The 13,774-nt window shown below is 56.8% G+C and overlaps 1 protein-coding gene across 5 annotated transcripts in view; it reads left to right on the top strand.

The window, feature by feature from the left end:
- CFAP99 (cilia and flagella associated protein 99) overlaps nucleotides 1–13,774 on the top strand; it is a 35,623-nt gene that overhangs the window by 10,428 nt on the left and 11,421 nt on the right. For 3 of the 5 annotated variants that reach the window (XR_014310721.1, XR_014310722.1, XM_082727084.1), the window contains exons 3-8: nucleotides 7,235–7,379; nucleotides 8,205–8,299; nucleotides 9,821–9,933; nucleotides 11,045–11,222; nucleotides 12,645–12,725; nucleotides 12,875–12,949. Coding sequence is in view for 3 of the 5 variants with exons in the window: in XM_082727084.1 (XP_082583210.1) it covers nucleotides 7,235–7,379; nucleotides 8,205–8,299; nucleotides 9,821–9,933; nucleotides 11,045–11,222; nucleotides 12,645–12,725; nucleotides 12,875–12,949 (687 nt within the window). In the remaining 2 variants the exon portion in view is untranslated. The remainder of the gene's footprint in view (nucleotides 1–7,234; nucleotides 7,380–8,204; nucleotides 8,300–9,820; nucleotides 9,934–11,044; nucleotides 11,223–12,644; nucleotides 12,726–12,874; nucleotides 12,950–13,774) is intronic. The other 2 variants (XM_082727085.1, XM_082727086.1) reach the window with 2 other exon arrangements.

Here is a 13,774-nt window from a genome sequence, read left to right as displayed (position 1 = left end):
CAGACATGTGGTGCTGAGACATGGGGCTGAGCCTCTCCAGGTGCCAGTCTCCAGAGTGGCCTGAGAGCGATATGGAAGAACCAGCTGGAGCTGGAAAAGGGAGGCAGGGACAGGTGGGGACGAGGGTGATGGTGCCAGCAACCAGGCATGCTGCCAACCGGCGTCCTGCGCTGGCCAGAAAGCCTGGTTCTCCTGTGTTCCCTGGACAGGCCCTCAGGGTGGGACGGTAATGAGGAGGAGCTCCTCCCTCCACCCTCTGCCCCACCCCATGCTCCCAGCTCTGACCCCCCCCCAGTTAATGTCACTTGGGAACAGGCATCATTAGAGCACCATGATGGTGGGTGGACTTGAGAGTTTCCCGAAGGGGGATGTATGCTGGGGGGCAGTACTCTTTAGGTCCTGCCTTGGGCTATTCCATCCCCTCCTGCGCACCCCCAGAACCCCACATGGCCAGCTGGCATGACGGCTGGGCCACCAGGCTGGACAGGTGGGGGCATCCTGGGCAGAGCAGACAGCATGGGCTCTCCGCAGAGCCCATGAGGTCTCAGCAGCCTCCAACAAGGGTCTGCCTTTGAGAGTAAGCACCTAAGGGCTTGGAGGTTGTGGAGAATGGGGATCTGCTGGGCAGAGGGGTCTGCATGAGCCAGGGACAGTGGAATCCTGACCTGTGGCAGGCGCTATGTGGGCGCGGTGGCCCAGTGGGGCCTGAGTGCATAGAAGCTTGGACCCCGGGGCCATCGTGGCAGCCGTAGGCAAGGACTGGCAGGCGGGTGAGTCCTAAGCAGGAGAAGGGAATGGTCAGCACAGGGCTGGCAATAGAGGCACTGGACAGTTGTTCAGTCCAACAGTTCAGGGGTAAGGCAGGGCAGGGAGAGGCCCAGCAGAGCACCCAGCCCAGGCCCCCCAGCCAGGGAGAGAGGTGCTGGGGAGGGTAGTTAGGGGAAGGGGAGGGGGCTCGTGCAGGAAGGTAGTGGGAAAGCAGGGGCCAGGGGCCTGAAATCACCAGCCATGGCCTTGCCCGGGAGGCAGCAGGTGCCAGAGGCCACATCCCAGAATGCCGTTCTCATTCTTCTGGTCAGTAGCTTCACAGGAGGCCTGGGCTCAGGAAATCATTTTTGTTTGAGTTTCAGTGCCTCGTTTATTGACATCAAATATCCAAAATCCAAAAGATCCAAAATTGTGTCCATTGGTGAGGGAGGATTCTCCCTCCCCCACCAGCCCTCCTGGGAGACAAGCAGAGACCAGTATCCTGTAGTTCCTTCCAGAGACCGTGAAGGACTCTCTCACAGAGACTCTATGGGTGTCAAAAATTACATCTACATGGTATCTTTTACATATAAAAGCAATATCACTTTTGTATAAAATTTTCGGACAGTTTTAGCCATTGGTAGCCCCTGGTCGCACAGTCCTGCACTTGGCCATTGGCCCTGAAGCTTCCCTGGGAGCTTGTTCCGTGTCTGTGGATGCAAGAACATCCTCCTACCAGCTGTGACCATCACGCAGCCATCTCTACCTGATGGGCTTGGAGGTCCTTTCTGGTATTTGAGGGTGAGAAGCACCACGGAGCTGATGGGTGTGCCTGGGCCTCTGCAGCTGGGGTCATGTCCCAGAAGAGGCAGCTTCTCCATGAGAGAGAGAGGGCCCTGGTGAGCTCTCTAGACACAGCCAGCTGACCATGTCCTCGGCAGTCAGGGAGTGTCTGTTCCCCTCCAGCCTGGCTTACACACTGCCCTGGCAACTGGTTTCATCGTTGCCAAATAGGTGCGAAAGGGCGTTTGGGGTAGTTCTAATCAACATTTCTCTTATTTTAGTTTTGAAACAGTATGTGTTTCTGCGACTGAACTATCTACTTGAACATGTAACTTTTGGGAAACAGTGTTTGACTATGAGACAATCCCAGAAAGCAATGACTTGAAGAAATTAGAGGTATTTTTGCTCACGTAGGAAGCAGTCTGCAGACAGGCAGTCTAGGGTGGGCTCAGCGGCCCTGGTACCATTAGGAATGCATTCTCCTTCCTCTCTGCCTGGCGCTCCTTAGAATGTACCTCTATCTGGCGGTCACAAAACAGCTGCCCTGCTTCCAGCATTGCATCCATATTCCAGGTAAGAAGAGGAGAGAGGCAAACAGCACAAGGCAGGTGCCAGGTGAATCTGCCTAACTTTCTAAGAGCCTTCTTGGAGGCTACACCAGGCAATCTGCCATTAAATCTCATTGATTAAAGCCCTTTTTTACATGGCTCCATCAGCAGGGGGCTGGAAAAAATTCGGGCTGAGCACACCATCCACGATGAGATAGCATTCTTCTATTGGACAGCAGAAGGGGAGAAAGGGTTGTGCCGACATCTGGCAGCCCCAACGTTCTCTCTCTGCTCTTCTCCCTGCTCTTCTCATTCTTGGCATCACTGATGACCAGGGCTCCTAGGTATTATGCCACATGCTGAAATCCGCACCCAGGCCCCTTTCCTGCCCTGGACCCTGGTCTTGCCCTGCCCTATCTCTGCGGTACCAGCAGGCAAGCCGGTCTGGGAACTCCTGCAGGAGGCAGCTGGTGATGGTGGAACATGGGCAGGCTTGCAGGCCTCTGGGTCTTCTGCCCCGCAGGCCTGGTCCTCTCCCAGGACTTTCCATGAAACTCTTATCCAAGGGCTGGCTAACCTCCCTGGGGGCCACCCGGGAGCTGTGTACTTGGGAGTCCTGAACTGGACCGAGGCCTAAAATGGTATCACAACACTGTGTCTCCTGGATGGCCACCACCCTCTAGGTTCTGTGACCAAGGCTAGCTTGGGGTTAAGGGTAAGCTCTGGTACTGGGGCCCTCTCTGCAACTCAGCCTGGCCCTACCTCCTTTCAGGAAAAGCCTGGTCAGCCCAGCCAACCCAGCCTCAGCAGCCTCTGACCCATGTCACCCCACCAGGCCTCGGTCTCCCCTCTGTGACCAGCTGGGTTCCCTGGAGGCAAGGACCTGGCCCTGGACCCAGCCTAACCCCTGGATCAGGGTGTCATTTACTGCTTGGCTCTGCATCTTCCAGGACCCCTGGGCCCTGTGCAGCCCTGCCTGACCTCCTTGCCTGGGGCATGATGTCATGAGGGCTTCCAGCCACAGACTCAAGGCTCTGACCTTATTAAAAATACAGACTCCTGCTTCCTAAACGCAGATGCAATGAATGAGAAGCAGAGTCACTGTTGTCTGAGCCTCAGAGGCAGGCATCCTGCAGAATCATCAGCCTCGCTCCAGCCCCGCTGACTCACTGCTCTCCTGCCTGCCAGCGGGGCCACCCCGAGCTTCCTCGGGCTTTCTCAGACAATGAACACCCAGTGTGGGCACAGCCCAGGGGTCAGGGGATTGTGCAGGGAAACTGACACAGAAGCCTGGCTGGATGGAGACCCCGCTCTGCACCCAGTCTGTGCTCAGCAAGGTCTCTGGGTCCCTACCATAGCGCATAGAGACAGGACGTTGTGTTCCTGCTCTTGTGAGCACGGGGTGACATTCTCGCAGGGACGGGCGAGCAACTGCCAGTATGCTCAGGGGCAAGGTTGCTGGCTGACGTCTGACTGTGGTGGGGTCCAGAACACCTCCCAGGTCAGGTAGTACCTGAGCACTCCTGCTGGGAATGAAGGAGCAAGTGCGCAAGGAGGAGCATTGCAGGCAGAGGGAACAGGTGCAGAGGCCCTGAGAGGACATCCTACATGCCGGAGAAGCAGAGAGAGGCCAGTATGGCTGGAGTGGGGCCAGGGTTGGGTACGGACTCAGAAGAAGCCTCACTGGCTACAATAAGGACTCCTTCTGGAAGGTTTAAAGAGGGACAGACATGATGTCACTTCCATTTTAAAAGAATTGCTTGATGGCCAGGTTGGAAATAGAGGACAAGCAAGAGGAGAAGCCAAAAAGCAGCTTGGCTCCTTTAGCCGCCCCTGAGGCCCTGGGGTGGGAGCAGAAGGATCTATCGGGGGTTTCTTCTGAACAGCTGAGAGTGTTTGGTTGGAAAGCCTGGGAAGGGGTAGGTTTGGGCAAAGCCCAGGAGACCAGCCTCCTACGTGGCCACAGACAGATATTTGAGGGGAGGACAAGGAGCAGACAGAGCTTTCTGGAGTCCAGGGAGGGCTGGCTGGGTGAGGGGCCCCAGGGGCTGCATGCAGACAGTGAAGAAACTGGGCGGGAGGGATGGGCCCTGAGACAAGGAGCCTGCAACGGAGCCCGTGAGCCAGGCTGCCGGCAGGAACTATGAGTGTGAGAACATTGCTGCCAGGGGCCCTTCCAGGCACTGAGAGGGGCCAGGGATTTAGTACGGTGGTGCTCAAGCTTAGAGCTCCAGTCTGGAGGGGCCTGGGGCTGCGTCACCTCCAGTGGGGCAGGAAGAGACATGTCGTCTCCCTTGCCGTGCTGTCCCTCCTGTAAGGGCAGGACCAAACCTGGGCGCAGAGCCCCCTGAAGAACACTGTCCCTGGGCTTCCAGCCCCCCTGGTACCAGTGGGAATGACACCGTCTGCCAAAACAACAACCAGATGTCCCACGCACACCCGTGGGGGACACAGACTCTCCAACGTCCTGTGGCTTGTCCAAGAGTCCTCAGGCTGTCTCATTTCTGTTTTCTTAATATGAAAACAGGAAGAAACCATGAAGGAAAAGATAGATTTGACCCCCCCCCCAAAAAAAGAGAAACCTCTGTGTGCTCTGTGTGCCAAAAAATACTTTATATAAAAGTTAAAGGAGAAATTACAAACTCAGAAAAATAACTATCGTAATAGTGCACACATTTTTTTGCCTCACTATATAAAGAGCTCATGGGACGCCTGGGTGGCTCAGTCATTAAGCATCTGCCTTCGGCTCAGGTCCTGGGATCGAGTCCTGCATCAGGTTCCCTGCTCAACAAAGAGCCTGCTTCTCCCTCTACCCCTCCCCCTGCTCGTTCCCCCCCCCCCAAATAAAATCCTTTAAAAAATAAAATAGCGGGGCGTCTGGGTGGTTCAGTGGGTTAAAGCCTCTGCCTTCAGCTCAGGTCATGGTCCCAGGGTCCTGGGATAGAGCCCCGCATCAAGCTTTCTGCTCAGCGGGGAGCCTGCTTCCTCCTCTCTCTCTGCCTGCCTCTCTGCCTACTTGTGATCTCAGTCTGTCAAATAAATAAATAAAAATCTTTAAAAATAAAATAGCTCATAAAAATGATTAAGAAAAATATTGTCTCAATAAAAAGTCAGCCAAGAATGTAAATTGGTAATTCACAGAAGTACAAATAAATGTCCGGTAAACAGAGGAAAATTTCACTGACAAGAAAAAAATTCAAACTAAAACACCGAGATACCAAAATGTATTTAATAGATTGCCCCCCAAAAAAACTTTCTTGTTTTTTATTTAATTTTATTTATTTATCAGATAGAGATCACAAGTAGGCAGAGAGGCAGGCAGAGAGAGAGAGAGAGAAGCAGGCTCCCTGCTGAGCAGAGAGTCCAATGCGGAGCTGGATCCCAGGACCCTGAGATCATGACCTGAACTGAAGGCAGAGGCTTTAACCTACTGAGCCACCCAGGTACCCTGCAGGTGGGTTTGTTTTGATGTGCTTTGCACCTGTCAGGGGCTGGTCTGAACTTTGACTTCATCCTGCAGGACCAGTCTTGGGGCCGCATTCTCAGTTCTGCGGGGCATCAGGGCATGGCAGCCTTGCCATCCATGCCCCACGGGAGACAGCGACTCCCACCACTGACATGTAGGCTCCTACCCTTTCCCCTTGCCCTGCACTTCTTTCATATACGGCCAGATACCTTTAGGCGTCCCAAGCAGTGTAGTGCTCACAAAATCTTCACATTACAATTGACATGGCAGGTTTTTTGTTTTTGTTTTTAAAGAGTAGGTAGAGGGAGGCAGAGAGAGAGGGAGAAGCAGGCTCCCTGCTGAGCAGAGAGCCCAATGTGGGGCTCGATCCCAGGACCCTGGGACCATGACCTGAACCAAAGGCAGAGGCTTTAACCCACTCAGCCACCCAGGCGCCCTAGATGGCAGGTTTAATACAACATGTATGAATTAGTCTAAACTTCACAGCACAGGACGATACTGGATTTTTTTTTTTCTTCCAAAGTGGAAAAGCTTGGGACATACGTACAAGGATGATACAGGATTATTTTTCTTTCTTCTAAAATGGAAAAGCTAAACATATGTTCCAGCACCGACAGAAAACATTTTGTCTTTCCATGTAAACCGTGCGAGGCCGACATCCCGGCAGGCTCAGGGCACGGGAGAGCCGGGTGACAGAAACCAGCCAGACACAGGCAGAAAGCACCAACGTTCCAAATTGAGAAGAACAAAGCAGATGATGGGGGGGAAACGCTTGAAAAGTTTTCTTCTCAAATGCCCTGAACTTTTCTTGTGTGTGGGCATCTCTTGCATTTTGGATGGTTCCCTTCCATTCCCAGAAGTGTGATTGCTGGGCTGAAGGGCACGGTTGGGGGGTGGGTATAAGGTGCCCGAAACGTGTTCCCAGACTGCTTGCAGGAAAGGCTCCTCAGCACCTGCTCCCCTCCCCCATGCCAGGCCTCTGTGCGGCCATGCGGGCAGTCCTGGACGTCCTTTTTCATTCTTCTTATTTTCAAAAGCTCAATTCCTTTTTTGAATAAGCACATGCAAACACAGGTTACCAAATGTTGCAGTCTCCCCAGCGTGACCCCCTACCAGGTACATTCCGTCCCCTCTGCCCCCATTACTGGTGATTCCCGCCTGGTCTGCATACCCAACGAGTTCGCCAGAGGCTGCCTTACCATTCCCTTATTTCTCTGGGGGTTACTTTTTTAACCTTTACAAGAGCTTATTCATCTTTCTTACTGTGGTGAGACACATGTGAGGCAGACTGTTCACCGTCTTAACCATGTTAAACACAAGGTTCATCGGCATTAAGTATCTTCACCTTCCGCAGCCATCCCCACCTGTCCCCAACAGAAACCATCCCCATGAAGCCCCAGCTGCCCATCCCCGCCCCCAGCCCCCAGCATCCTGCTTTTCTGTCTTGGGAGTTTGACTTCTCCAGGGACCTCCCATTCGTGAAATCACACATTTGTCCTTTTGGGGCATTCGTTTTAATGCATCATTTCCATGTTTATTTCTGTCTTTGCCCCCATCCTGAGGTGGGCGGACCCGCTGGGTGGGAGGCTCTGCCGGCAGCTATGGGGGCGGTACCCTGGCTGAGCTCTTCCCCTGCATGGAGGGGCTCCTGGCCCTGGCCCATGGCCCCCTCCTGCTATTTCTCTCCTAGACTCTGAGCCCCCAGAAGCAGGCATTCATTTTGGAGCTGCTGTCTGGGTGCCTCGAGTACCGGAAGCTGATGGCCGTGGTGGTGGACGCCTTTTACGTGCGGGCCGGCTGGTTGTGCCCACGGGCCGACTACAGCCTCTTCCAGGGTAGGTGTCCCTGCGGGCCAGGCCTACAGCCCTTGTGACAAGGGCCCCAGACTTGCAGCAGCAGTGATGACCTGGGGAAGTTGGAGTGCACGGACCCTCCTCAGGTTCCTGCTGTTTCCAAGGCACTCCTGCTTTCTGGCGTCTCCCATGGGCCCTCAACTCACTGGGTCCTCAGGGATGCCCGTGAGTGCACAGGCCAGGGTCCACCTGACAGACACGGATACAGACTCCAGGCCTACTGAAGAGCACAGGGCTCCTGTCCCGGGGGACAGGGCATGGGGACTGAGGGTTGCTGGGGGGCTGAGCTTGGTGGCAAGAGGTCAGTTCTGGAGTTGGCTCCTAGGCCCCGCCCACACCCACGACACTCCGCTCGAATCCACTGTGCATCGCTGGCCGACCTACCCGTTTGTGTAACCAACAGTCCCTCGGACGGCCCTCACCTGGCCTAGGGAGTTCAAGTTCCTGTTGGTTTGAGGCTACTTGGTCTCTCAGAATTAACAAACAAAAATCCAAAATGATTTTACTTCTACCCGGGAGCCTTCAGGCATTTCTGAGAACTCATCAGAGGAGTTAATGTGTGTGGAAGTGGGGCGGACACCGCGGGACGCTCATCAGTATGACATGACCTCATTTTTGCAATCCTGTCATCCTGTCATTTTCCCGGGCTGCCAGGTGGAGCGGCCGCCCTGACAGTGGTGGGGCCTGGGGCCTGTGTGCACCTGTCAGGTCCTGGCCTCTGGCTGACTCCCCCAAGATCCAGTGCTAGGGGGGCGGGGGGAGGACCCCCCAGGATTGGCCCCACGCTCACCAGCCCTGTCTCCTTAGTGATCTGCTACCTGGCCATGTTCCAGCTGCAGGAGCTTGGCTTTCAGCTCTTCTGTGACATTGTGAAGGCCCAGCCCGTGGACAAAATGCACAAGGTGCGACCTCTCCACCCACCTGTGTCTCCGCCTTGTTCTTTTAAGATTTTGTTTATTTGACTTGAGAGAGAGAGAGCGCGCACGCGCACACAAGCAGGGGGACAAGCAGGCAGAGGGAGAAGCAGGCGGTACTTGATCCTGGGACCCCGAGATCATAACCTGAGCCAAAGGCCAATGCCGACACACGACTCTTGTGCTGCCTGGCCTGCCCCCAGTAAGTGACCTGTCCCTAAGGCCCACTGCTCACAGTACAGTGAGCAGTGACCAGACAGAGACGTCCTATTTCCTTGTCCACATGAAGCTCTCCTTGGGGACTGCAGCATGTGGCCTCCCCTTTCAGCTGGTTTTGAGGAGCCTGGCTTGAGTGGTCTGGAGTGGTCCCCTGACTAGACAAGGCCCTCCAAGCTGGAGTGTGGCTTCAGCTTGGAGGACCCCCGACAGAGAAGCCCCCCAGCAGGGTGTGGCAATCCCTCCACTGAGGGCTAGGGCCTGAGCTTCATCTCAGCAGGGCAGACAGCTCCTCCTGGGGCCATGGCCTCCCCAAGCGACAGCCAGCTAGCTCTACAAAAGCCTCCAGCTCCCCAAGATGGCCAGCCTCCCCTGAGAAGCTAAACTGTGCTGTGCCTTCTAGAACCAGAACTGTTACACTTGAGGGCCGTGGCTGGAAAGCAGCCGTTAGGAGCCCCCAGCCGCTGGAAATTCCTGCTGCAGTGGGGTCCGAGCCATCCCAGGGCACACATCCTCAATCCCTTGAGGGCAGCTCGCTCCTGGGGCCCACCACCATCACTGCCCTGGGCGAGCAGAAGCAGACTGCAGAAAACAGGGCAACTCCGTTCTTGAATTCTGGAGCCAACGGGGTGGGGGTGGGGGAGGCAGACCACTGTCCATCTGTCCCCACCAAGAACTCTCCAGAAGTGGGGGGTGTGGGGCGCTTGGGTGGCTCAGTGGGTTAAAGCCTCTGCCTTCAGCTCAGGTCATGATCTCAGGGTCCTGGGATCAAGCCACTCATGGAGCTCTCTGCTCAGCGGGGAGCCTTCTTCCCCCTCTCTCTCTGTCTGCCTCTCTCCTTACTTGTGATCTCTCTCTCTATCTCTGTCAAATAAATAAATAAAATCTTTAAGCAAAAAAAAAAAAAAAAAGTAGGGGGTGGGCCGTGCAGGTCTTGGGCAGCTGGCTCAAGCACAGGGTCCCCACCAGCGGGGGTGGGCCCTGCTTGGCCGGGGCATGCTACAAGACTGGGGTGGGCTGCCCCAAATGCCCAGATACCGTGTGCAGAAGCCCGTACAGTGAGGGGCAGCTCCCCAGAGTGGAGGAGGGCAGAGGTTAGACATCCATCTCTGTTATGGGGAGAGAGGGTCTGTCCTAAGGGGCTTCCTGCCTAGGTCTCCTCTCATGGTATGTTAACTGCACCCACCCTCTGGATGCTGGCTTTCTGTGGGAGGGGACATGGGGGGGTTGGCGTCCAGGATGGGGGGGGTTGGAGCCCAGGACCACCCCCAGTGGTTCCTGTTTCTCCCTTAGTTCCTTGGGTTCTTCTTCAACCCCTTAAACCTGTGCTCATGGATCAAGGATGAATGGAGCCTCATCTATGAGACCGCCCATGTGAGAGAGAACTGGATCGACCCCCTGATGAGGTGGGCCACGCTGGGGGCCTCCCTGCAGCCCACCCCACAAAGCCACCCTCACTGCTTGTCCCCACGTACCCTGACAGGCTTGGGCAGATGCTGGTTTCATAGGTGCAGGCCAGGACCCTCAGAAGGACCAGCATGGGGGGGCAGGGTAAAGCTGCCCCCCATTGCTTCCCTTCTGATAGGGCCTGGGAGGGTGTCCACCTTGTCTTCTTGGGGCCGGAAAGACTGTTTCTGACAAGCAGACCACCTTAGGTATAGTCCAGAGGAGGCAGAAGTCCTGTGGGAAGGAAACTGGCCCTGGGGCCGTGGGGTGTCCCTGGAGCTACCCTGTCCCAGAAGAAAGGCCTCAGAGTCCTCAGTCCCAGCTGGGCTGGATTCACGGTCCATCCACAGGGCTGCCAGCAGGTGCTCGGGCTGCAGGGCCTGAGAGCTACTTCTGAGTCAGCCTGCTTCCAGGGTACCCTGCCCCCTGCCCCCAGCCCCATGCAGCCCTACTGTTCCTAGACCTGGGGAGACCCCACTCCCTGTTGGCCCTCAGACAGGCCCTTCCTTCCTCTGGGGCCACGGTCCTCAAGCTGGGGGAGGAGCTATCCAAGGCATGATGCCTGCCCTCATGGGAGCCCCACAGGCCAGGCTGGTGGTATGGGCAATGCCCTGCCCAAATCTTGCTCCGGGACACCCCCGCCCCACCCCTGGAACCCTTCTCCAGCTGTCACCAACAGCACAGCTCCAAGAACTTTCCAGCACTCTCCAGCTTGCCCTGGCCTCTGTCCCCTGGGCCATGTGCTGGCCCAGATTAGCTCCACATCCCCACTGCTGCTCTCCTTCAGATCGCTGGGCCCTCGCAGTGAGGATCACTCTTGCCCTGTCCCCCCAGCTCCCCATTCACTCACTCACCAGCATGGCTTGGGAACACAGGGCTGCGGACCCTGCTTCCCCACCTGCTGTGTGACTCTGGGAGGAGCTGGTACAGTGCCAGCGTTGGAGCCATTATCACCCCACCCCGAGGTAGACTCCGGGCGCTTGGGGGCATCCTTTGGATCCCAAGGACCACGCCCTCATTGACCTGCTTTGCAAGTGGCCATAAGTGGCTGCTCCCACCTTTGCCTTCAAGATGGCAGCCAGAGGTCCAGGAGCTGATCCACCAGCTGGAGGAAGTGATGGCCAATCAGCTCCCTCTTTCAAAGACCAAGGCCAGGGTCACAGAGCCCAAGGAGTTCAACCTGACTGTCCCCAGGCCCCGCGCCATTCCGGTCCCGGAGCCAGTTCCTGTTGTGGCCAAATCAAAACCAGTAAGTGCAGGCGTTTGCTGTGGGCACAGGCTGTGAGCCAGGGGCTGGCTGGCTCTCCCCAGGGCTGAGGGCACTCTGATCCAGATTAAGAGTGTTTGATGACCCCTCCTGCCAATCCAGAGCCTGCCCAGTAGATTCCTGGGCTCCACATACTGAGGTCTGGTCAGGGACGTGAAATGAGACTGGGGGACCATGGGGCTCAGGCTCCTCTGGACTGGGGACTTGCAGCCTGTTGCAGGATACCTCTCCCTCCCCGTTACATCACACACAGTGCCGCATGAATCCCCAGATTCTCTTCTGTGCTCTCCAGGCCAATAACATCTATCTGTGTGACCCCAGTCAGATGGGCCTGTCCCCACCCCAGCACCTTTGCACATCTGTCCCCTCTGCCTAGACCTCATCCCCTCCCTCTCTTCTCCCTCTCCCTATCTTGGTGACACTCCTGCCAGTCAGGATGCTTTGTATTGCAAATACCAGGAAAAAGCTCTATCTGGGTTAGACTGCAGAGAACTGGCTGCCTCTGGTTGGATCGGCGTTCTAGCTGTGCTTCTGTGGGTTCCCTTTATCTTTGGGCAAACGTCCATCATTGTAGTGAACCATCCAGGCCATGAGAGGACATGTAGGGCCAAGAACTCCACGACCCGCTCAAGTGGCATGCCTCCCCTTGAGCCTATCCCCTGATCAGGGTGCTGTGGTCCCTGCCCCAAGCACCTGTGGTGACTCGGCTTCCTGGAACAAATCTGGCTTCCTCACAGAGTTGAGGACTGTGTGGAGGGTAAGGGGGTAGTGCTGGGGGACCCCAGAATCCCAGCCCACTTCCACCACCCTTAGGTCAATGCAGCTTGTCTGCGCAGAGAAGCTTTCTGTAAACCCCTCACCTGGGTCAGGTCCCTCCAGTAGTTGGATGCTCGATAGACACACAGGGCAGAGGGCCAGGAGTGAGGGTCTGGAGCTTAGGGGCTTTCTGGGCTGTCCCTGCCCCACCCCCCATGGACATTGCCCCCTGCAGGCTGGTGAGGTTCCCTGTGACCAGACCCAATGGAGATTTCTCAGGTCCTTTCCCTTCCCTTCCCTGGGCTCCAGGACACTCACTTTCCTGGGCTCTGTGACACTCTCCTAGCCTCAACTGCCCCTCCCGGCCTCCTCCCTTGTCCCCTGGCCACCCAGTCACCTGCCTGCTCCTCCATTGTCTCCTGGGCCTGGGCTCTAGGCTCAGCCACCTTCCTTCTTGCTGCAGGCCTGACTTCCTTCCATTCCCTCCTTCCCCTCACCAGCACCCAGGGAATCCCAATCAGAGCTCAGCAGCTTCCCTTCTAGCCCTGCCCCTCCCGCACCCGTAGCCAGCTGGTCGTGGCCTGGCACCTCTACGCTCCCCTCAAGACTAGCCGCTGACCTCTGGCTCCTCTCCCGCCATCCCACCAGGTCCCCAGGAGCACCTACCAGCCGCCCAAGGAGCAGCAGCTGTTGGAGATGGCCAAGAGGTTTAATCGCTGGAAGGCAGAGGTGAGGAGCCTGCCCTGAGACCTGCCTTCCTAGAGCCCTCTGGGGGGTGGTCTGTACAGAGGGTTGGGGAGGTGAAGGTGGAGGGAGAGTGCCCTCGTCCCTTCTGACTGGTGGCCACTGGGACCAGAGCCACATGGGGCTGTTTGCAGGAGCTGCTGCTGCAGGCGAACATTGAAGAGATGCGGTGTGCGGTGCCCCGGTCGCAGGGGGAGCCTCCGATGCAGGTAACCCCCAGCCCTGCACACTCTGGGTCAGTCTTTACGGTGGCACGAGAACATTGCTCCCCATGCCCTATCAGTGAGGAGCACCGTGAACCCCTCCTTTAGCCCTTCCAGCAGTTCACAGAGGGGCAGGCTCCCCACATGGCTGGGAAAGTGCTCCCCACATGGCTGGGAAAGTGCTCCCCAGGGCTGGGAATGGGACGGTGCTCCCGGGGGCTCTGCCCTACTCCTGGCTGGGACGCTGGGACAGTGCTGCTCCCACTCCTCCCCCATCCCAGAGCCAAGCTGAGGGCAGCCTGAGGGTGCAGGTACAGACACCCCTCCAGACCTCAGTGGGAGCATGTCCTCGGCACTCTCTGGGTGTCCCCAGATTTCCATTCTGAGTAATTACTACTTCTATAAGAATAACAAAATTCCCGGTATGTTTGTCAATAAGGGAAAAGTAAAGGGAGCAGGACAAGGAAGACCTGTTCTTGGTGGCTGCTAGGAGCTGGGCCCTCCCTGCCCTCCTCACCGTGCACCCCGACCCCCATGCCCGCTGAGCCACACAGAGGTGCTGTGGTCCCCATAAGCACCTGGGGCAGGCAGGAGAGTGGGGTGATAGCTGTATTCCCAGGGGGTGCCCTTTGACCCATGGCTCTGCACACTGGGGCTATGGAGCCCGTCCTGGGAGGCCAGAGAGCAGCTACAGCAGGTGGAGAGCAAACTTGGGGGGCTGCCAGGAAAGGTCGTGGAAGCCAGCCCCGGGGAGCAGCTGGGGGGATGGGTCCCGAGGCCTGGGGGCCAAGCTCCCCTGACTGGGAACCGCTGCCCCCAGGCCTGACAGGC

The sequence above is a fragment of the Mustela nivalis genome (assembly GCF_964662115.1).
Source record: "Mustela nivalis genome assembly, chromosome: 4".
NCBI classification, from domain to species: Eukaryota; Metazoa; Chordata; class Mammalia; order Carnivora; family Mustelidae; genus Mustela; species Mustela nivalis.
This window is presented reverse-complemented; position numbering and strand designations above follow the sequence as displayed.